The sequence below is a fragment of the Leucopleurus acutus genome (assembly GCF_964270905.1).
Source record: "Leucopleurus acutus genome assembly, chromosome: 18".
Lineage (NCBI taxonomy): Eukaryota > Metazoa > Chordata > Mammalia > Artiodactyla > Delphinidae > Leucopleurus > Leucopleurus acutus.
Window position 1 is genome coordinate 50,333,701 of NC_139160.1, and position 23,721 is coordinate 50,357,421.

The 23,721-nt window shown below is 34.9% G+C and overlaps 1 protein-coding gene across 9 annotated transcripts in view; it reads right to left on the reverse strand.

The window, feature by feature from the left end:
- MYCBP2 (MYC binding protein 2) overlaps positions 1-23,721 on the reverse strand; it is a 273,166-nt gene that overhangs the window by 67,988 nt on the left and 181,457 nt on the right. For 6 of the 9 annotated variants that reach the window (XM_082859416.1, XM_082859418.1, XM_082859415.1 and 3 more), the window contains 7 exons: positions 19,999-20,054; positions 16,621-16,736; positions 14,492-14,589; positions 13,390-13,506; positions 12,518-12,658; positions 3,700-3,774; positions 835-1,059 (listed from right to left, as the gene is read on the reverse strand). In XM_082859416.1, the coding sequence (XP_082715542.1) occupies positions 835-1,059; positions 3,700-3,774; positions 12,518-12,658; positions 13,390-13,506; positions 14,492-14,589; positions 16,621-16,736; positions 19,999-20,054 (828 nt within the window). The remainder of the gene's footprint in view (positions 1-834; positions 1,060-3,699; positions 3,775-12,517; positions 12,659-13,389; positions 13,507-14,491; positions 14,590-16,620; positions 16,737-19,998; positions 20,055-23,721) is intronic. The other 3 variants (XM_082859419.1, XM_082859417.1, XM_082859420.1) reach the window with 2 other exon arrangements.

Sequence of the window (23,721 nt, forward strand, 5' to 3'; positions counted from 1 at the left end):
TGATTGATTGGCTTGATTCTTTCAGGGCATTCAGGCTGAAAACCAGCAAAAAGTTTAAGTGAGTAATTATTCCAATAAATCTCTATCATCAAATTAGTTTCTGAAATTAAGACCACAGCCTGAGGTAAGACAGAAATCAATAAACAGTCTTGTAAAATAATGCTCACTGATGACTTCAGTAAAAATATTTTTTTAAGGCACAGGATAATCCCTTAATAATTTTAAATGCTACCCCAAAACACACAGCTCTTTGTTTGGCACCTGAAATGTCCTAACACAGCATACTCTCTATTATTTAGGTTGGTAGTGCCTAAAATGCAACTTGAAAATAACCCTGACACTGAGAAATAGCATGACACACTACATCTTTAAGCTCATCAGCTGAGGCAAATGCCACAGTTGACTAAAGAGTAATGTTATTTGCTCAGGACTTCAGTGACACCCATATATGAGAACGAAGAAATGAAACCCTTTAAATATAACACATCTCCAAACTGATTCATAGCAAATATTTCAAAGTGCTGTTCATCCATGACAGTACAGTACACATTTGCAATAGTGAAAAGATATTTGCAAATACCGAACATTTATATATACAATACAAATCACTTTGTTATATAAATATTGTTTTCACAAGGATAATTATGAGAATAAAATTATTAAAAAAGAAGCAGAGAAAAATTGCATTAGTATTTTCAATACAGGTAAAGATAAAGAACATTAACATTTAAAGACCTGGGATGGAAATGGTAACCTTTGGAAGAAAGAGATGCTTTGGTTGTATTATATTAAAAACAAATATCTTAGAAGTCATGAAGCTACAAGAATCCATACCTCTCCCACTGCTTTGACTTTGTTTCCCAGAACTAACATTCCAATTGGGATACCTCTAAGGTTAGGGCAGCTTCTGATGTTGTGACCGGAAGGTCCCGTCTTCACTACCTTGTACATGCCTGGCCCTCCTCGCAAGAACGGCATATCCTGCTCTTGCATTGTTGCTTCCTGTGGGCAGCAGGAGTTTATGTCTTTGAAAAAGTCATCAGTACTAGTTTTAGGTTCCTGAAAATTTGAATAGGAAAAAAAAGTAAACAAAATACAATCTATTATCACTTTCAACATCCTTCTTAATTGCTTTTACAGCAAGTCCATAATGCATCAATTAAGAAAAAGAACACATATCCAAAGATAGCTCAAGGGTTGGTTAATACTACTATTAAAGAATCTTTCAGTTATTCACTTCTGAACAATATTTAAAATAGAGCTGAAGAGAAGAAAAGATAGCAGGAGAGGAACTGAACCTCTAGCTTCTGTCCACCATAATTTGAGAAACACAGTAGTACTTGATTTTACTTTTATCTTTTAGTGAAATATTTAACAGTAGGATAAACAAAAATAGTTTACTATATGAACCACAACTGAATAATTTTGAATCATTATTACTGCATTACTGCCTGTCGGTATGGTTTAAAAAGTCTAAATCTTCATTTCCTTGTACTTTTGTTTATAACTATTAATAGAGAAAATAGGTATGAAGATTCTGGAGACTCATCTATAAACAGAGATAACAATAATGAAAAATGTGCATGAAATATAGCTACATGTTAATATTTACTAGTTATGAATGAAATAAGAATGCTTATAGAATTTTAACAACTCACACTTTCTTAATACAGTACAAATAAAAATGCCTTGTTAGATTTGCTAGACCATTGTTAAACAGTGATATACTAATGCTTTTAACAGAAAAAGATGATTATATTTTAGTAGAGCGGAGAGATTAACATTAAAGATGTGGTTTTATATAAATATAATACATTTGGATATAAAAGAGTCACTTCTAAAATGAGAGAAAGGAACATACCCTAAATTTCCTGTTGAATCTGAATGCTGTGATGAAATTACTTCCTACGTGAATGCAATAAAGAGAAATAATAACCTTCCCATATTTGCTCTTTTTCCCAATTAAATGTAAAGGAAAGTTCTACACTGGAAATTCTTCCACTGTCATTATTACTTCTTTAAAACAGACTTCAACTGCATTTTTAAATACAGCAATATAGACTCTACAAATTGCTTTATTCAAATACAGTAAAAGATCATAATGGGACACTTATTCAAACATTAGGTTAAAATTAAATTAATATTTAGTTATGTTATAAATAGGATAAAAATGAAAAAAAACCACTAACATATTATGCAAGATAAAATATTACTGAATAGCTCAATCCCTATGAGTAGTCTCATTCCAAAAGAAAGGTCCATTACATAGTGGAAAATTAAAAATAAAGTCATAAGGTTAAAAAAATGTGGATTCAAGAATTCTCCGTACCTGTGACTTTAATTTAATATATGGTTGGTCAGAAAAAATTTTAAATCCATTATTAACCTTCACATAATATCTTGTAAATTTCATTGTGGTGATGAATAATCATCAATTTTTACTTACACAAATACGCACTACGGACAGTATTTATTTACATTTACTATAATTACTGTACCATATTTGTCCAACATTCCTTATTTATATATTGGCAATTTAATGGAAAGGAGAATTTTAAGTACTTGAAAAATTTAGATTTACAATCTAAAATAAAATATGCATTTTATATACCCATGCATGCATATTTGTAAAAATTTATATATGTGTACAACTATATGAATACAAAGAAAGCACTCAAAATAAAAATGGAGAGTAAGGTCTAAACTTTAAATTGTGCTGTTTTACTCATGAGATTTTCAGTAAATATTTAAAAATATCATTGTGAATGATCAATTTTAGCAAATACATGATGCTATTTCATAGATGGAAGAGTCAAATTAGTCATATGTACAAATGATCTTTTAAAAATTACATGGCATGATGTAAAAACTAAACAAATATTCACAGATGTAGTGAAAAAACAATTTCACTGGTCTTTAATGATACATCTCGAGCATTTAATTAAGTTATAACAATATTTCCAATTTGACCACTCAGGGTAACAGTGAGAGAAAAGTCTTGGCAAACACTAATAATAATTATAATAATTGCAAGTTATTCACTGAAAGGCAATATAGGAGAACTGTCCTAAAATATTTAATATTTTATTGATTAGTTAAAGAAACTATATAAATTAATAAATGTACAGCAAAGTCTATCCTTTTTCTTAATACTAAACAGTATAAAAAGAACTGATAGACCTAAAATCACAGAACTGTGTCTGTTATTCTCAAGAAATCCTAAAATGCATGTTTTATTCTATACAGAAATTTAAGACCTGGGCACCAGCACATGAAATTGATGAACTGCAATGTTAATTTTTGCTCCCTGCAATCCCACCCCAACATTCAAAAGGCCACTGTGCAAGGCTAGGAAAAAAACAGAAGAGCCATAGGGTTGGAACGCTCCCACCTAAATAAGTAAGTTCTGAAAAAGCTAGACCTGTATATAATTGTTGGAGAAGCTAGTCATAAAGTTAGATATACCAAATTTGAAGTCAAGTAAAAGTTGAACTTACACTAGTAATACAGTCTTTGGCAGAATTAGAGGGGAAAGGTTTATGGGGAAACTCAATTGCAGAACTCTGTATAGATCGATTTTGGTAAAAAGAAATTTTTTTAAATTAATCTTAAGGAAAGGCTTCAAAGATACAATGTAAAATTTGTTATACAAGCTGAAATACCTGAATAATGTATGACTGTTCCTTACAGTTAACTCACCTGGGGGAAAAAAGCTTTGGAAGTCCATGAAAATACGTCCAAATCCCTGACTCCTTGGCTAGCATTAAAGATATTCTGAGCAACAAAGTTTAAGAAAGAAAAATATCAACAAAGAAAGGGAACAGGATATCATCTGCAGAAGATGCGTTCACAGTAACAACAATGTTCTATACTCTAGCACCAGCACTGGAATATTATTTCACTAAAGGGAAACTGAAGCCACCTGAGTAAACCACACAGCAAAGAAATTCCGATACATAAGTTTTTGTCAAAAGCTCTCCATGGATATAGTGTGTCATGCCATTTACTACAATTAAGAGCCAGACATTGATTTAAACCTTAAGACAGTCAGTGCAAGAAGGACACCTTCAAACTCCTTTAAATGATGACGTGTCTATTCCAGTACAAGCCAGATTTCTTTTATGACAGAAGACAGTCTGCTGTTTTATAAAGAAAATGTGACTAACACAGATTGTATAGATAGAGCAAATATTATTATGAATAATAATGGCATGTAGTATATGTGAATTCGTTATCCCTGTTTAAAGTACAAAAAAAGTCAAAAAGAAAAAAAATCGAAGTCATTTTTCAATTTTGCTCTCTTCTATAAATGAGAAAACAGTCACTTGGAAATGTTACTGAAAGCTGTTAGCAAATTTGTTAAGAAAAGCATAGAGAAAAAGCATACAATCTGAACTTTTATCAAAAGGCAGACCTAGTTTTCTGCATCTCAAAGTTTAGGAAATGCACAGAGCATTTAGGATCTCTACTTTAGAGTCTAAAAATATTTTGTTACAGAACAACCAATTCACAGCAACATGGTCCCAGAAAAATCAACATTTTCACAAAATGTTTTCATAAAAATTAAAATGATATACATTTACATAGACATATCATCCTACTGAACATATTTATTTGATCGGAAATTAAAATCCTTCCAGAAACCAGCAAGTACACAATTTTACTGCTTATATAAATACAAAAAAGAGGACATTCAAAAAGTTAATGAAAGTTGTCATTATCCAAGACTTCAGCACAAAAGAAACAACACAATTCCCAACCAACTGTAAGCCATTTTAGATAATGAGAATTTATTTAATATTCTCCAGTTCTGTATTTTCCTCATGTATGTACATGTAGGGACAGATGTAGATACAGACCCATATACATACATATATGCTAATACAGAAATATAAAACATATAAAAGCCAGAAAAAAAATGAGCTTCTATTAGTGTGCCTACAGATAAATGCAAAACAAAAGAAAAAAACAAAACACCAAAGCCCCCTTCATATTTAAAAATAGACAGCAGACAGGGCACTTCCTCTTTAGGTGAAGTGGAAACATGTTGCAAAGTATTTTGAAATGCTATTTTGGGGGGAAAAAGATGTCCTTACTGGTTCGTCCATGTATGTAAGAATTTGTGGAGTATTTGCTCAATGGTTTCTCTCCTTTGCAGAGAATAGCGGTGCAAACCTTTTGACATAAAACAATATTAATATTTTTTAGCATATTCTGTTTTTTAGCATAAATTTTTCTAGCATCAAAAGCAATGTGAAAAGCGTTGTAAAAAGCAATGCAGATGAGTTAGGAACAAAGAAGCAATGTGGTGACTGACAACTTTAAAGCTTGTATCTCTCTTTTATTTTTATTTTTTTAAAATTTTTGCTGTGCTATGCAGCTTGTGGGATCTTAGTTCCCCGACCAGGGATTGAACCCGCACCCTCGACAGTGAAAGCGCAGAGTCCTAACCACTGGACTGCCAAGGAATTCCCTCTCTTTTATTTCAATGTGCAAACTCAAGTTTCCTCAGTCTGAGGACATGAGTTAACATATACAATGATACTTTAAAGTGATGTAACTGCTAACCATGGTAACAAATTGCCAATAAAATCAATTTTGTACATGTTAATTATATGTGGATTCAAATTTGACTCTTTTTTGCTTTTGTTCTGCATTTGTAGAAAATTCTTTCTACACTGGTTTACTATAAGATTATTTTTAAAATGTGTTATCCTAATAAAATTGCATTTATCAAGTATCAAAAAAGCACCAGATAGAAAACTGGAGTTTAAAATTAAAATGTACTTGCATAGTTTTCTTTCAAAAATTTGGGAAAGTTTAGTCTAATGATACGAACATGCATGAAAATATTAATCTCTCCAAAGTCTCAATTTCTCACTATTAAAATACATAAATTAGCTTTCATATTGTATAATTTTATAGAATAATATGAGCACCACTATATATGTATGTAAAAGTGTGTGTATATATATACACACACGTATACAAATACACACATATCTACAATAATCTAAATCATTTTATTCTCAAAGACTATTGTGAAGGCAAAAAAGTTCTGTCAAGAAAATTAGAAACCGAAGCATGCTAAAAACCTAACTAAATTGATGAGCACCAAATTGCAACTCTAAGACAATAGTCTTTCAAGGCATAGAAGAGACCAAATAAGCGAATAATTTTAATGGAGAAATACATGACCAAACATGCCAAATGCGCACGCAAAAGAAAAAAAGAAAAAAAAAAGATAAAAAAGATAGTAATTGTTTCATTGTGCTGGATGATCACAGAGTTAAAAATTGCCAATTTTAAAGTGAAAAAGATAAAATATCTCAGAGAAATTAAACACAGCATATATACAAACAATTATAGTGTTATTTTAATAGAGGCTTAAATTAAGGCTTAAATGGAATTTAAGCCTTAATTCCATTCTGTTTAGGAAACTTAAACATCAAGCTAAAGTATGAAATGAAGCTTTTGATAACCATCTAAGGACAGCATATTTACTAATGGTGTATTAAGTAAATACTTAGTATTTAGTAGGACTGAAAAACAGGTTATGCACACATATACACACAGATTTATTAACGAGACAAAATCAAGAAATTTGGGGTATATTAAAGCTGTGACTATCCGGCATCATTAGGTAGCCCAAAAGAATGAAACTGACATAAAATGCAAGAAACATTTGCTAATTTTACCAATTACCCTGAGTAACATTATAAGAGAGAATACCAAATGATATTTTTCCTTCATCTCTCCTCCAAATCTTCAGAGCCCCCAAATTCAGAAAAATCAGTCTACTTTCTATATGTGAACACCAATCAGCCTAAGTAGGTAGAAAGCGGTTTGTATAATTGCACTTGCACGGCGTGTTCGTAGACTCAAGTTGCTTCTGCAAGAATTTGGATGATATGGGCATTATAAAGGTATCTTTGAATACTTCTAATGAGGTATCATATACTTTCCTTGATATAAACTTTCTCTACCACTCAACCTCATTCACAATGTTAAAAGACCTCATTTTTGACAAAGAATCCAAAGAACTGGGCCTATAAGTTTCCGATCAGTAATATCTCCTACTTTAGAAGCAAACTTGCTTTCCAAAAAATTTAGGCTCTATTATAGGCAGTCAAATGTCTCCCAGGTCATGTGCATAACTGATTTTCTCTCTCTTTTTAAACATATTTTCCTTGGTCTCTGAAACATTCTATTGGCTTACATTTGTAGTTTCCAAATCTTAAGAATTTTAATTTAAAATCAGCCTTCCCCTGGTATACCTTCAACATACATCACGATATTCATCCTCATTCAGCCATTAAGGTTATTAGTATTCATATTTATTTAATTGTGGAGTTCTAGCCAAAGTAATATGATTCTTATAGCTAGATTTACTTTATCCTTTTATAACTATTTATCCTTATGGCTCCACTAGATTAAGGTAGACTAAACATAAAAAAATAGGCTTTGGAATCACATCACCTGGAGTTCCAGCGCTAGCTCCACTACTTACTACTTATGATCTTGGGAGAATAGCTCTCTTCTGTCACTGGAAAAATGAGAATGATAAAAACTTAACATCAAAGGGGCACAATGAAAATTAAATGAGAGAATTAAGGTATGGAGCATAAGAGGGTCAGAAATTATTTTAAGCAGTATGATCCTGCCAAATGCCAAGAACTAAAATTTAGTATTTAACAAATGTTGAAAGCCCACCACGAGCAAAATGTAATATTTAACACTCTGGAAGAAAAAACATAAGAAGGGATTCTAAATGAGCCCTAACCCTTGAGGAGCTTAACAGAAATAAGAGGTATATAAATACAAATGGGCTAAAGGCCAAAAAAATCCAAACTAAACATTATGGGTAGTTGGAGAAAGACACTTACAAGCCTTTTCCGCTTTTACAGACAAAGTGCTACCTGAGAAGGGAGAGAAAAATCTAATTTCCCCAGTACTTATATGCTTTTCACCCTCAATTCTTGCTTCACCCGTATCGACCATTTTTTAGTTCCCATACATAGCATGCGTCCATAACTTTGGACATCTGACTCTCTAATGTGAAATTACTTTACTTTGTCCTGGCAATTTTTCTTTAAGATTTCCTCAAATGTCACCTCCTAAGTAAAGTCACTCTATAACTTAACACAATGCAACTTAATTATCTGAATATTGTATGTCTATCCCATTACATAGTGAGTACCCCAAGATCAAGAACTGCACTCTTACTTATTTTGTATCCCTCCCCTTTGCCTCTCCACCCAACACCTATTTCCCAGCTTAGTATGTGGTACATAATAAGGACTCAATAAATATATGCTTAGTGAACAATTAATGAACTGATAACTACAGCATTATTGGGATGTACAGGGATGAGAAACGTTGACAGAAACTTTTGAGCCTGGCCAATTAGGAAAATATTAGAAAAGTTAGAAAAAAAAATGGAAGCAAAAGCATCTTAGACAAATGAAACAACGTAAAGAAAGACTCTAAGATGTAAAATTCAACAGTGTGTTCTAAAAGGGGCAACAAGTTCTAAGAGACCGTGAGCACCTCACAAAAAAGAATCTGCACTCTTCATATTTATCCCTATTCTTCCCACTGATGTAAAAAATATTTTTTGATTTAAAAATATTCTAAAAAGACATAGTCATAATATGGATGTCTAATGCTATTTAATCTCTAAACTAGAGCATTACTAAAGTACTAAAACACAGTTAAAGTCATATTTGAACTAAGTTAGGATGTGATTATTTCTTAGTAAAGTAATGATGTTTAAATAGAACTACTGCTAGGTAGGCCAAAATTTAGCTAAAGTACTTATCTACAATGAAAATGATAGTTCTACAGTATGAGTAAATAAATAAGACAGTGCAACAAAAATCATTTTAAAGCTCATTCTAAATACGACTATTTATGGTAATCTTAAAAAAAAATAGTTCATCAAATATTTAGTCAGCGTTCAATTTCCAATCCCTACCCCCATTCTCTCCAACAGTCTGTTTGAGTCAGGCTCCAAATAGGGTACACGTACTCATGTGAATACAAAATTGTTGTAACTAGAAAAGGCTGAAAAGGTTGATGTAAGGGCTGCTCAAGGCAACTTTTTGGTACTTTTGCATCTCTTTAAGTTAGTGGCATTAGTCCTCGATAATTTCTAATTTTATTTCCAATCTCCTAGCTTTCTTTTTTTAATTGAGTAGTGTTTCACAATGGTTAGCCATAATTTATAGTTGATCTACTCACAAACGAACTGAAGTATAAAAAGGGAGAATAGGTGGCCAGCATTTTTCTAGTAGTAAATGAAGTAAGAGATGTAAAGGGAAGAAGCAGCAAGATGCGTTTGTTTAGCTCTATTAGTTCCTTGAGGAGATGAGATGGAATCATTATCCCCTCTATGTCCTATCATGCTCTGCCCTGTAGAGTAAGGTACTCATTAAAAACTTATTGACTGTATGAGAGGCCTGTCCTGGTCCTTAAAATCAAAACCTTGGAAAACTAGCCTGTTCTTGCCTATGCCAGGCTCTGACTCTGTGGGTCCTCATATAACACCCTCATTGAAGCAACTTTATACCAGATCTATTTGAAGCCCTAGGCCAGTTGTCACACATCCCCTCTGTTCTCTTTGGGCACCACATAAAATATAAACCCTTATGTCATCTACCTGTTCTCTTCTTATACCAAAACTACTCTAGGCTTCTTCCTGATCCAACATCTAATTATTCCCATTTGTCCCATGACTTTATATTGTATCTAATGGGACTCTTCTTCCAATCGTACACAAACTCTCTTTCAAACCTTGCAGGTCACAGTGTTGCCATCACTGGTATGTCTTCGTGTCGATGTGGATATCATCCAACTGCCTAGCCTTTTAGTTCTTAGACTTGGGCAGTTCCAATGACCTTTACTTCCAACATTCTTCAGCTGCCCTCTCACAGCCACATTAATGAGCCATTTCATTCAATAAAATGCTCTAAGTATGAAATCAAATTCAAATATGCTATGTTATCACAAAAATTGCCTATCTCCTTCCAGCTCTTCAAGTATAGCACACTCACTATATTGTTCTATTTTATTAAGCCAAGTCCCCTGGACCATCCATTTGTCCTTTCACATTTCCACCTTAGGCTGGATCCCACAGTTGGTGATCTCAATTGCTCTTTCATCAGCATCTGAAATTCCCTTTTGTCCCTATTTTTCTGTCATAGCAGCTCAGGAAATTCCAGCCAATGCTATCATCTGTTTTCTTGGCTCCTTTAATGCTGGATACTTAGGGCCATAGGAGAGGAAGGGTATCCAGAATGGATCTATCCAGTGGTCCCACTGGGTCCTTAGTGGCCCAATAATCCCCAAACAGGTAATTTTTTTGTCAGATCCTGCTCCTATTTCTCTCAAACATTACTCCAAATCTTTATGGCATTTCTAAACTCTCTAGCTTAACTCAATTGTTTCAATCTCAACAGATGACTTTTCTCCCTTCTATATGGAAATCACGGTCTCCTTCAACCTCTTCCCTTCCTCCCTCAACCCTAAAACTTACCCACTGCCATACATACCCCCTCCTCCTTCACAGAAACAACTCTCCAATGTGCCCTCAATTCTATTTTCTCCTCCTCTTTCAGCCTTCAGATTTCTTATCTACATCCTTAATGTCTCCCTTTTCTACTGGCATCTTTCCTTTAATTTGTAAGGATCTCAAGTCACTACCATCCTTGAAATAGAGGAACCAGAAAAACCTCAGCCTTCTTAATGATACCAGATACTCTGAGTTACTTAACATTAAAAGAGAACTCATGTCATTCTTCAACATAAAGACAAGCTAGAAAATATCAAAAACTACTTCATTTTACTTTCTATCTCCAATATTCTTCATCTAGATTTTTCACATAAGTCAGTGATAATCTCCTCATTCACATACCAGTGAAAAGCCATCAATGAGTATTTGTACGGCTCACTCCATTTAGCATTCCCTCTGACCTTTATTATGTCCTCTCTCTCTGACCTCAAGACTGCCTACTAAAAACTGTCTCTTGGCTAGAGTTTAAAAGCATCAAATAACAGAACAGCAGTGGTCCAAAATGAAGCCATGGGATTCAGAACTTCAACACACAGCACACTTCTTGCTCTTCCTTTCTACCTTTGTTTATTCTCTTGCTCTATCTGTGTGAATATCTTCCTCTTCCAAAACCACCTCCTCAAATGAGCAAACAAAGGAATTAGGAAGAAAATTTTGAAGTGGGGAAGGTAGTAAAGATAATATAATCTAATATAATGCCTTATTAGGGCCTTAAAATCCACAAAACTCTAAATTGGTCAAAATTTTAAAAATATGCTGTTAATGACATAAACAAAATGGCTATTATACTTATCTCATTTAAAATATCATTTTCGTAATCCTGAAGAACATTTGGTTACCATAATGAGAGATGGGTTCAAGCCATTTAAGGCCAACTTTCGAGTCACAGATGAAAAAAATCAAAAAAGCAGTAGACCAACACTCTCCAAACTTTCTTTATCACGCATCTATTTGTAAACAGTATATAGATAGATATATCTCTCCCCACTGTACTATTATAAAACATATACAAAGGAAGAGAGAAAAGAATGAAATCAATAAATTTAAATAGAAGTTCTGTTATTTTCTTTCCCAAAGAATCATCTTGTATACACCCCTTTGGAGAACATTACTCTGAACTATTAAGGAGAAAAACAAACAATATATTAAAATGATTTGATATAAAGAGCTAGTTTTATATACTGATTTTTAAGAAATTCAACTGTTTAAAATACTAAGGTTTTTTCAAAATAAAAATTTGCCTCTTCTATTCATTAGCAGTGTCATAAGGAATACATTTGATGGAAATGAAAAAGAAAAAAATTATATATTTCTGTGTAAATTATAAAAAGAGCTGTGGGTTCCTATCATATTTAGTGATATAGAAAACTTTTGAACACTCTAAGTATTCTACTGCACTGTCAAAGAGGCTCAGTGAATTCTCTCAGACACTAAGATTTAACTTCAACTAGAACACTACAGCACCACAAGTCTAAAAATCCACCTTATTTTAACACAGCAGTATCACATGCCAAGAAAGAAAAGATTCAAACTTAAGCAAAACAGAATTACAAAATGCCAACATAAAAAAAATACATTACACATATTTCTGAAATGGATAGTAACACTGAATTCTTAAATTTTAGTTTGGAATTCATTCCAAACAGTAGTGTGAATAAGAAAGGGAAAAAAAAAATGTAACCGCTCTCATTCCCTACCTCTGTGTAAGGAATTCAGCAGGCCTAGTTTTAATTTACTACTTCCTGCTTGTGATGGACCATAGTAAGTAGTAAGGCCCTTAGCCTTGCCAAACTCCCTCTTTATTACACAGAAGCTCTCAGAATTCAAGCACTTAAAGTTATTTAGTTGTGGTTTACCTCAGAACTGAGAAGCCTTAATTAAAGAAAGCCCTGTAATGAAGACAGAGTATACCTAGAAAGCTTTTTAAAACCGCCTTTTACTTACGTCAACAGGGACCAGAAGACTCTTCCCAAGATGCTGATTAAAAGAGAGGCACCAGGCTTCAGTGTAACCATTCATGTTAGGAACATACTTCTTTATCGTCTCATCATTCAGCCTCAGCCACACACCATCATCATTGTGGATCTACGGAATACACGCAACACAAACAAGCCACGCCCTCCTGTAACTCCTATGAGGGTAGCAAGGTCTGAAAGGCTACAAAGCAGGCAAATAATGCTGGACACGGAGATTAAGCATCTAGTTTTTGCAGAAGGTAAGAATGGGAGAACCTTTAAGGAAAAAACCAGCAAGGAATGCCAAGCTACATGATAATTCACATGGTGAGATTGTAAAAAACAATGTCACTTAGGAGTAAAAAGCACACAAAAAAATCACACTTTAAGATAAATATTTCAAACATAAAATTAGATGTTTCCCAAAAGAACTTAAGACTTTCTTTCCCTCAATTTAGATTTTCATAATTGGAAGTTACTTGACTGTATTATTAGAAAAATGTACTGTCCAAAGTTAAGGCAATATAATAAACACATTCAAAAACAAACCACATCTTAAAAATTCACGAAAAACTGTACTCATTTTCATTGAATCCTTGTACAGGCTCTGACTACCACGTTAACTGAATTCCTTTTATGCTAAAAATATAATTTTAGTTACTTTTTTTATTGATAAGAAAAATGAATGCAATATTTGAAACTCAATGAACAGAATTTTGAAATTCTGTGAAATGATTTCCCAAACACTACCCAAACTGCTTAAAACACATTCTAACAAACAATTTAGTAAACTTACACTGTGCAAACAATGCAAAAACTTTCTGTCCAAAATTTATTACCAAGTGTTTCCTTACAAATTACCTCATCAATGAAAGTGATGGTTCCATTGACCTTCACTATGCCTATCTGCTCACTCTGAAGGGAAGGGTGGCTACGGATACGGAGCCCTGCACTGTCCTTGGCCACAAATCTTCGAACCTGAGAAAGGCAAAGACAGACAGGTGAGACAGGGGAAATTACAGAACAGAGACCTTATAAGTAAGTGGTAAGAGAGAAAATTAAACAGAATTGAAAGTGTAATTCTCAGAAAGTTTCCAAAATTATTTGCAGCTGGTTTCCCTGTGCAAATAACAGTGGTTAATTTATAAAAACAACAAGAGAAAACATTTATAAAAACAACATTTAAAAAAAAATGTTGTTTTTTCAAAATGTGTAAAATGTAAATTATTGAAAAAAAAGAAAATTATTAATATACATTTATAATTTCTTTTCTAAACTTTGAAGACATGATAAAAAGGAGAAAAGAGCCATTTTTTTCCTTTCAGGAAGGTATATAAATTCTATTATCCACGTTTCATTTTTAATAAGTAGTTTACTAAAATTCCTATAGTGCTTACTCTTTAGATGTTAGGGAATGAATTTTTTCTTTTAACAGCACAGGATACGTTAACCTTGTCAACTTTATACACTCAATTTCGGTAGACGTTTTGTGAATTGTAAACTTTTTTTTTTAAAGGGTAGCTTTTATTTATTCATTTGGCTCCACCAAGTCTTAGTTGCGGCACGCGGGATCTTTCATTGTGGCACGCGGGATCTTTAGTTGCAGCATGCAGGATCTAGTTCCCCGACCAGGGATCAAAACTGGGCCCCCTGCATTGGCAGTGCAGAGTCTTAACCACTGGACCACCAGGGAAGTCCCAATTGTAAACTTTCAATAACAGAAAGTACACAAGACCTATAAATTACTATAGCATTATACAAAGAAACCAAAAAGTACAGGTTCTACAATTGAGAAATGATTAGAATTACCATGAACTATTGTTCAAGTTCATTTAGGAATACTTAGAATTCGAATACTGAAATAAAGTAAACTATGAGGTGTTTGATGGCTACCCTGAAGCATCAATGAAGAAAATTAATAAATCTCAGACCAGTTCATGCTCTGATTTCATTCTACCCTAACCTTATTTGGTTGAGGCTCAGTCTTTGGTTTGACCAGCTGAGTTCCTGGCGGTATCATCCCTTTCGGTGGGTCTTTCACTTTTACTTCGAGGCCAGCATCTATAAGAAAAGGAAGGGAACTGTAACACGTGAGAACACAAGGGAGGGAGGACCCTTAAACCTAACTTAATGTACATTCACAGGCTATTTTAAATTCACAATTAAAACAAATATCTGAATTCTGTCCTCTTAAGGTGATTAATATTTAATAGGTAAGAGAGAAATATCTGAAAAATGACCTTAAGATTCCAAAGGGGTGTCTCAGGGGTTCAAGGAAAAGAGGAGGGGCTATGGAATATGTAAAATAATACTGAAAAATTCAAAATAATCAAAAAGAAACCCTTGTGTGATCAAACGTTATCTCATGACACCCAATCAGAACACTACTTATCATCTATACCAATCATCTCATGAGTAACAGGCAGCACAGCATGGTGTTTAAGAGCTGGGCTTCTCATGTTAGACTTGGCTGTTCCCACATCTGCCACCAACTGTTTGACTCTCTGTGCCTCATTTTTTTAATCTATAAAATAGGGATGAGAATAGCACCTATCTCACTGAGATGCTGTGAGAATGAAATGACTTTAAAAATAAAATATGTAAGGTGTGTATAAAATTTTTTAGATATATATTAAATGCTATTATCATCCTCCTTATTCTAATGAATTATTATCTGTCCTTGACTGCAGTCAAGCAAGATCCTAGTCTACTAACAGTTTGGTCACCTTTGGAGAAAGCTAAGAAGGTGGGGAACAAAATGAATGATTCTAAGTAACTATGAATCTTTTTCTTCAGTGTCTTTCCAGAAAACAAATATAAGCGGATTTTTCTTATTTACTTTGTATCAGTTTCCTTTACCCGCTATTAGCCAAGAAGAAACCATTCTTGACTATCTCCACTTTTGAACTGCTGTAATGTGTGCCCCTTGCACGTCACTACTTATATTCTACTTCATGTAATTTTGCTTGGCTGTTTTATCTTACAATCATCAGTAAGTTGTCAACACTTGCCAGGAACTGCCTTATCTAGAACAATGTTTTGCCCAGAACCAGTGAAAGTTTGCTGAACTAAAGGCTTTAAAGATATGCTGAAATAAAAGAGTGCAGCAAAGGCTGTCACTAAATGTCTCTAGGATGGTATAGATGAATCTAACATATCTGATCCTATAGTTACATTAATGTATGTTCTATACATCTATGGTTACAACAATGTAAAGTACCTCTTTATCTTCACTGTAAAAACAAACTACTGAAAGTTTCCCAAAGGGTATTTTGGTGGAATGTTAATCAGTATTACTTTTATCTCTAACCTGTCTCCTCTTCCCTACATGTAAGGTTCTCAAGATAAGGATTAAACAAATTTAGAGAGGCTTCTTAATTTCAAGGTTTCTTAGAATCCCAAATATGATAATATGAATTGTATTAATGTCTAAGATGAGACTACAATATGTTGGGCTTTCTAAATCTGCCTGATCATAGGAACCCTTTTGCTTGAGGAGCATTAGGAAAGACAGTGTTATAAGGAATTCATATTGATAAACACTTATTAGAGCTTTGTTGTCCTACTATTGTCCTATTATATGGATAGTTTAAAAATAAAGAAAAGAGAAAGATTAATGCCCAAAGGAAAAGCGATATATTTTTCAAAGTTAGTGGTAGGTAAAAAAAATTCATATTTTCGGCAAGTATTTATTGAGCAGCCATCATACACCAGGCACTGAGCCAGACTGGGAGATCCAAAGATGAAAGAGGTGTCTGCTCACAGCCAGGAAGGGAAGACAGACATACCACGGGGTAGGGAGATGAGGCATGAATATGGTTATAGCACAGCACGGAGGATCTCGAACCTGACCAGCCACATCAGGGAATGCAGGGAAGGAATCATGAGGGCTACAATGACCCATAAATTATTACAACATACCTTAACAATGCACGAATTAAGTACTCATTATAAAGGAGGCTATGAAGCCCCCTAAAAGTTATGAAATCTGTCCATGTCTGTGATACATGTTAAAGGGCAAACTAGAACAGAAAGAGGATTTTGATTCTAGTTCTTTGCACTAAGTAACTCACAACTTAAAAAAAAAAATACCTATTTCAATGCCATCGATTGTAACATGAATGGTGTAGAGTCCAATAGCCCCCGGAGTCCAATTTGCACAGTAAGTGCCATCGTTATTGACCCGAATCAGCATATTCTCACTGGGTCTGAAAGGAAATAAGATGGGTACTGCAACATTTACTTTTGGTTAAACAGCTGACATCATCATTAACATGTATCAGCAAACATAAAATTTCTGATTGTATTATCACAATGAATAGCAATCCTACTGTCATAGCACGTTTTCCTACTCTCCATGACTGAATTTACTTTTTCCTCCTCACCTCAAACCTCTAGCACCACTCTTCCTCACTCTCAGCTGATCATGACCTCATCACTTTCTTCAGTGAAAAACAGAAGCAATCAGATACAACCTCAAAGTTGCAATCAGATTAAACCTATTTTCCTCTACCTCCTGTTACAATGGAAGGAGTGTCCTGGGTCTTGTCCAAAGCCAGCCACTCCATTTGTGCTGTGAATCTCATTCCGTCAGCACTTCTGTGATGCAACTGTCTCTCATTCATCGTCAATTTCTCCCACTTTTCCTCGATCATTTCTATTTCTTTTTCCTTTCTATACAAACAAACTCAGAATCTTCCATCTTAAACACCTCCCCTTGATATTACAGCCTTCCCTAATATGGTCTCATATCTTTTTTCCCATTTACAGCAAAACTTATCTAAAGAATTACCTACAATCACTCTCCATTCCCTCATTTCCAATTCTCTTCCAAAGCTTATTACCCTCACTAGGCTTTTGCTCCCAACACTTCATTGCAATTGATCATGTCACAGTCACCAATGACCACCACGTCCCCAAATCCAATCATTGCTTCTTCATCCTCAGCAATCTCTCAGTAGCATTTGATAACAACTGACAACTCCTCCTTTCTTGAAAAAACTTTTTTTTTGCTTCTGCAACATTTTTCTGGTTTTTCTTGTACCCCACCGGCCATTCTTTCTCAGTGTTTTGTTGGCTCTCCCTTTTCTGAGCACCCTTTAACTTATGGAATGCCCCAGGATTTGGGTCTAGATCTTCTTTTTTCTTTCAGTGTCATCTCTCTAGTTGACCAGTCATCCATTCCTCAGTTTTAAATACCATATGTATAAAGATGACTCAAACATTTATTTCTCCCCTGAATTTCGAACTGGTATTTCCCGCTGCCCTGGAAATATCCCCACTTGCATAACTAAGAGGCATCTTGGCATCTCAATTTTAATACACCCAAAGAAGGATTATTATTCCTCCTAACCCCAGCACCCAGCAAAACAAAACACTCTTGCTCATTTCTCAGACTTTTTGATCCTCACAAAAATCATGATACCAGGGGTCAGTAACATTCTCTGTAATGGTAATTTTAGTCTACTGCGCCAAGCAGTCTTTGTCACAACTTTTTAACTCTGTCACTGTAGTGTAAAAACAGCCACAGACGATACATAGGCTCATGAGCAAGGTTGTGTTCTAATATGACTTTACAAAGACATGCCTGGTTGGGTCTGCCGGCCAATCTTGGCAAACCCCGCTTCTGCTGGATAATCTATCCTGCTGCTGAAGCTGAAGAAACTTACATTCACTCTTGGATCTTCTCTTTCCTTCACCTCCCACTTCATTGTAGCAGCAGGCTGTTGGCTTCACCTTCTAAGTATATCCCGAATCCATCCACCCCCTCTTCACTTCCACCGCTAAGGCCCTTCCACCGCTAGTCCAAGCCACCTTAGAGTCTCTAACTCATCTCTCTATTCCCACTCTTGCTACCCTGGATTTCATTCTTCAGAGAGCAGCCACAATGATCTTTTTAAAACTATAAATCAGATTATATCACTCTCCTGCTAAGAGCCCTCCAAATAAATTTCTTACAAGAAAACTCAAACTTAACACAGCCTACCAGTCCCTATGTAATCGCCTGGTTCTCTGATCTCATCTTCCACCATTTTCTTTCCTGCTCACTATTCTCCAGCCCCACTTTCTGTTCCTCAAAGACATCAAGCTCCATCTACCCCAGATTTCCTCTTCCTAGATTGAACTTCCCCAAATCTTCACACAACCAACTACCATCTAGCTCTACACTCAAGTAACGCCTCCTCAAACAGCCCTCCCCTGTCATCCAAAACTTTGGTGACCTATCCCATCCCCATCACTCTCTATCAAATACCCTTATTTATTATTACTATGTAGTTTACTTATAGTTTGTGTCTCCACAGGAATGTATCTGCCATGAGAACCAGCACCTTCTCTATCTTGTTCATAGAAATATCCCAGTGCCTTCCACAGAGTAGATGCCTAATATTACTTGCTGAAATAATAAATGCATTCACTTTGACAAGAGACTTTTAAAATTGAGTTTAAAATGCCCAATGCATAGAAAAACCTATTTACTGGCAAATGGCCAATTTGTTCTTATTTAACATGCTATAAACCTAGAGTCCATATTTAGTTTACAAAAATCATATGCTTCCACTGAATGGACATTTTGTAATTAAAACTAAGCCAGAGACAAAATGCTACTTCCCTATTCCTAGACAAAGATACATTCTCAAAACTTCGCTATTTTGGCAGAACACTTTCTAGATTGTTCATTAAAACTCTACTTTGCATACGTACCAGAGTAAAGTCATAGTAACCTGTTAATTTCTAATAAGTCATTGATATATAATAAATACAAGTACTTATGCTGTTTCAGATTCACTTCAGAGCTTTTTCTAAATTCTGTGGAGGTGGTCTGTCTAAAGTACAATCCATCTAATAAGTTTTTCCAAGCAACTGTTTTAAAAAGTATTTCTCCTAACAAGCAAATAAAATAGTAAGCCAAAAACTCAGTTTCAGAAAATCTGCTTCAATCTGGAGTTAAAAGAATTACCCAGGGGCTTAAAAATAAAGGACTTCATAACTGAAAATACAAATACAACATACACTGAAATCGCTCTGCCACTCATTAGGTGAAGGAGGGAGGGAAACAAAAAGAGAAAAAACAAACTAACCAATGTTTTACAAGCCAATTTATATACTTTTAGCTCTAGTTATTTCTTTATTACCTTAGTATTATGTAACATATTGGCAGTGCTATAGTTCAATATAAGTACATTCTACCTGTGAATCTACACATTATAAAACCTGTTGTAAATCTCTACCAGGGGATATGGGGATATATGTATACATATAGCTGATTCACTTTGTTACAGAGCAGAAATTAACACAACATTGTAAAGCAATTACACTCCAATAAGGATGTTAAAAAAAAGAAAATCTCTACCAGGAATTTTTAAATCCTATATTTATTTATAGAAAATAAGGTTGGAACGCAAGGTGATCTTAGTTATAAGCAGCTGGCAACACATGTTTTGGCTACGCTTTGAAAAAAATGATCCTCACCTCTTAGGAGTCGGTGATGCAAAACGCAGTTCTTCAAATGAGTAATTTTCATAAACCTTTAAGAAAGAGATGAGCAAGAATCACAAAATCATTAGAAACATTCTTAACTGACGCACTGATAGAACATTCAATAAGTGGTGCTGAGACAACTGGTTATCCATACAGGAGAAAAAGAAAAAACTCAATTACCTACACCACACCATTTACAAAAATAAATTCTAGGTGTGTTAAAGACATAGATGTAACAAATAAAACATCAACAAATTCAGAAGAAGAAAAAGATAGTATGTTTTGAGCACATTAAAAATTTTAAATTTCTCCAAAACAATGACACTATAAAGAAATGGCAAAGTTAAGCCTTCACCTGGGAGAAGGGGATTCATAATTCATTTAACCTTAACGGGATATGAATCCATAATATATACAGAACAAATCAATACAAAAGACAGAAACAACACAAAAGAAAAGTGAGTAAAGGCAAGTCACTGAAGAGGGAAATCTGAAAGGCCAATAAACATTTGAAAAGTTATTCAACTAGACTGCGGATCAAGAAAATGCAAATTAAAACAACAAGATGATCCTATCCCAGTCATCAAGTTGTGCTGGTAAGAACCAAATGCTGGTGAGAACATGAAGTACCTAGCATTTTGATACATTGCTCATGGGCATATAAATTTGGGCAATATTTAATATAGCTGAAGACAGGTATGTCCTACTATCCAGCAGTTCCACTTCTAGATATATATCTTAGAAAAACTCTCGCTCATGTGCAAAAGGGGACATATACGAGGATGTTTATTTCAATACAATTTACAGTAGTGAAAAAAACTAGAAACAACCTAAATGCCCATCAGTAGGGGAATGAACAAATTATGGAACAGTAATACACTGGACTACTTCAAAGAAGATAAACTGAATGCACTACAGCTACATGACTAAACCTTAAAAACAATGTTGGACAAACACTGGCAAAGTGATGGGTGCATATGATACCATTTTTATAAACTTCTGAAAAATACACAAAATTCTAAATACTATATTCCTTATAGATTAGTTTGTACTCAGTAAAATACAAAAAAAATGTATCTGGGGAAGAAGAACCATTAATTACCTTCAGGACAGTGGTTACCTCTAGGGAAGGGATGGGAATGGGTCCAGGGAGAAGGGTTTACAGAGGGCTGCAATTGTACTGTTAACAATCTGTTTCTTAACAGAAATAACAAAAAGATCTGAAAAAGTTTGGTGAAATGTAAAGATAAAAATGGGTTGTAGGTACATGAAACTTGTCGCATTATTTCCAATACTTTTCTATTCCTGCAGCAATTCCAAATTAACCTTTCAAGGTTCAGGTAAAGTTCTCCAATTGCTCATTCATTTCTAACTACTACTATACTTACAGCAAAGAGAAGCACACCCACACCACTCACAAGCCCCCTTCCTTCGCCCCACCCTCGCTATTTTCATGAAAGTGATTTAGAAATGACCTAGCTTCTGTCACCTACTAAAAAGTTCCAAGTTAGGAAAATGCAATTTCAGGGTAAGTCTAACAAGATTACAACGGTGTTAATAGCAGGAAAACTCAAGTTTCCAGATTCACAGTACAATGGGTTTTCTACTCCAACAATTTCCCTCAAATACATATTATTCTATTTAACAATGAAAGGATAGATCATATCTCACTTTTACATCCTCCACCATATTTAGTTCACTACTGGGTAGCACATGGTATCTGTGAATGGTTGATATAAGAGAATCCCCTTTCCTGGAACGTGAATTAATGTCTCAAAGAGACAGTTTGGAAATGGTATTCTGTAACTGCCTTAACCTGGGCCTCTCAGAACATTCCTGAAATACTGAATTCAGTTCTGGTAACTAGATTTTCAAAAGAAATTACACAAACCTAAGTATGCTCATAGGAAACTAAAAGAATAATTAGGGAGGTAAGGAGTCCAGAAACTAAATCTCTTAAAAAAAAGTTGAAATGAATGAGAATATTTAGCTTCAAATTCTTTAATCAGGGACAACACATCCAAAACTCTAGCTTTTCAGTTCCTTTATTTCTTCAACCTCAATAATCTCAACCTCAACTTTGTTTCAGCCACTCGTACCAAAAGTCACAGACCTGTGATGTTACTCAGAACTGTTCAATCTCTGATACCAAAATAAAATGGCCTGCTCCATTCTCTGCCTCCATGACTCCTACCATATCTATTCTTAGATTTCTAGTCCTTCTCACCTCCTTAAATTCCTCTCTGAATCCACTTTTATTTTCCCTTCCAAACCAGCTGGGTTCCGCTGTCTTTTCTTTAACCACCATACGCTCAACTTCCTTCTCAGTCACTGCTCTTTTGTTGAACTATCTGGCACAAGGCCCATGCCGACTCAATCCAAATGATTATCTTATTCGCGTTCATAAGACTCACGCTGCACTGTTAACACAGGATCTTCAATTCAACTGATTCTCCAAGGATGTCTGATAAGTCTTTTCTGATCAGTTTCTCTCCGTTCTCTACAATGAGTATTTCATTTTTTCCCTTTGTTTCAAAATCTTGACCCTAAGATTAATCACTCCAATCTCCAATCTAAAACATATAATTGCTATCATAAATAATTCTTTGCTGCACAACCTACAAATTTATTAGCAATTGTATTAATTCTTTTCTTCTCCCTCTCCTGGTACAGTGAAAGATGCAATACTCCTCCTATGTACAGCCAATCCCTCCACCTGAGCAACAGATACTATTATTATCTCTTGGAGTATCTACATTGTTCCCTTCTTCTCAACTGTCTCCTCTTCAGTATTAAAACATGTCTTTCTATATTCAGTCTGAGACTGTAAAGCCTTCACTCAATCCCATTTCCTCTGTTCCTTTTTATAACCAAACACCTTGAAAGACTTACCTACATTCGTTTTGTCTTTAGCTATCTTCACTTCTTCTTCATCTACAAATTAATCAACTGACTATGCCTCTAAAGCTGCTCCTGCCAAGATCACTGATCACTGCTAGATCCTTTTCAAGACTTCACTCTGCAGCCTAACATTGTTAACCCGTCTTAAACAGCTTTCTGTGACTTTCAGGACATGGCATAAGGTAGTTGGGGGAAGTAGGAAAATCAAATCTGGAATCAGACTCTCTGTCATTGTGTGCCCTTGGGCAAGTGATTCAACCTCTCTGTGCTTCAGTTTCCACATGTGTAACATGGGAATAAGAAATAGTCATTTATAGGGTTGTTATGAGGATGAAATGAGTTGCCATATGCAACATGGGGGGAAAAGTGGCAAAGGTAAGAGCTGGTGTCCTACTTTGTACTAGCCCTTTGGCTAGTATTCTTGCCAATGTTGTTGTTTCCATTTTCATTTCTTTCTTTTTTTTTTTATTTATCTGTCTTGTAAATCACTATTTCTCAAAGTATAGCTTTTGAACCTGAATCATTCTGCATATTTGTTTTATACGTGAATTTTGGAACCTCTTTTCAGACCTACTGAATCTAAATCTTTGGATGGTAGGAAAATCTCCGTTTTAAATAAGTGCTCCACGGGGTTTCCCTGGCAGCGCAGTGGTTAAGAATCCGCCTGCCAATGCCGGGGACGTGGGTTCGAGCCCTGGTGTGGGAAGACCCCACATGCCGCGGAGCAACTAAGCCCGTGCACCACAACTACTGAGCCTGTGCTCTAGAGCCCACGAGTCACAACTACTGAGCCCACGTGCGACAACTACTGAA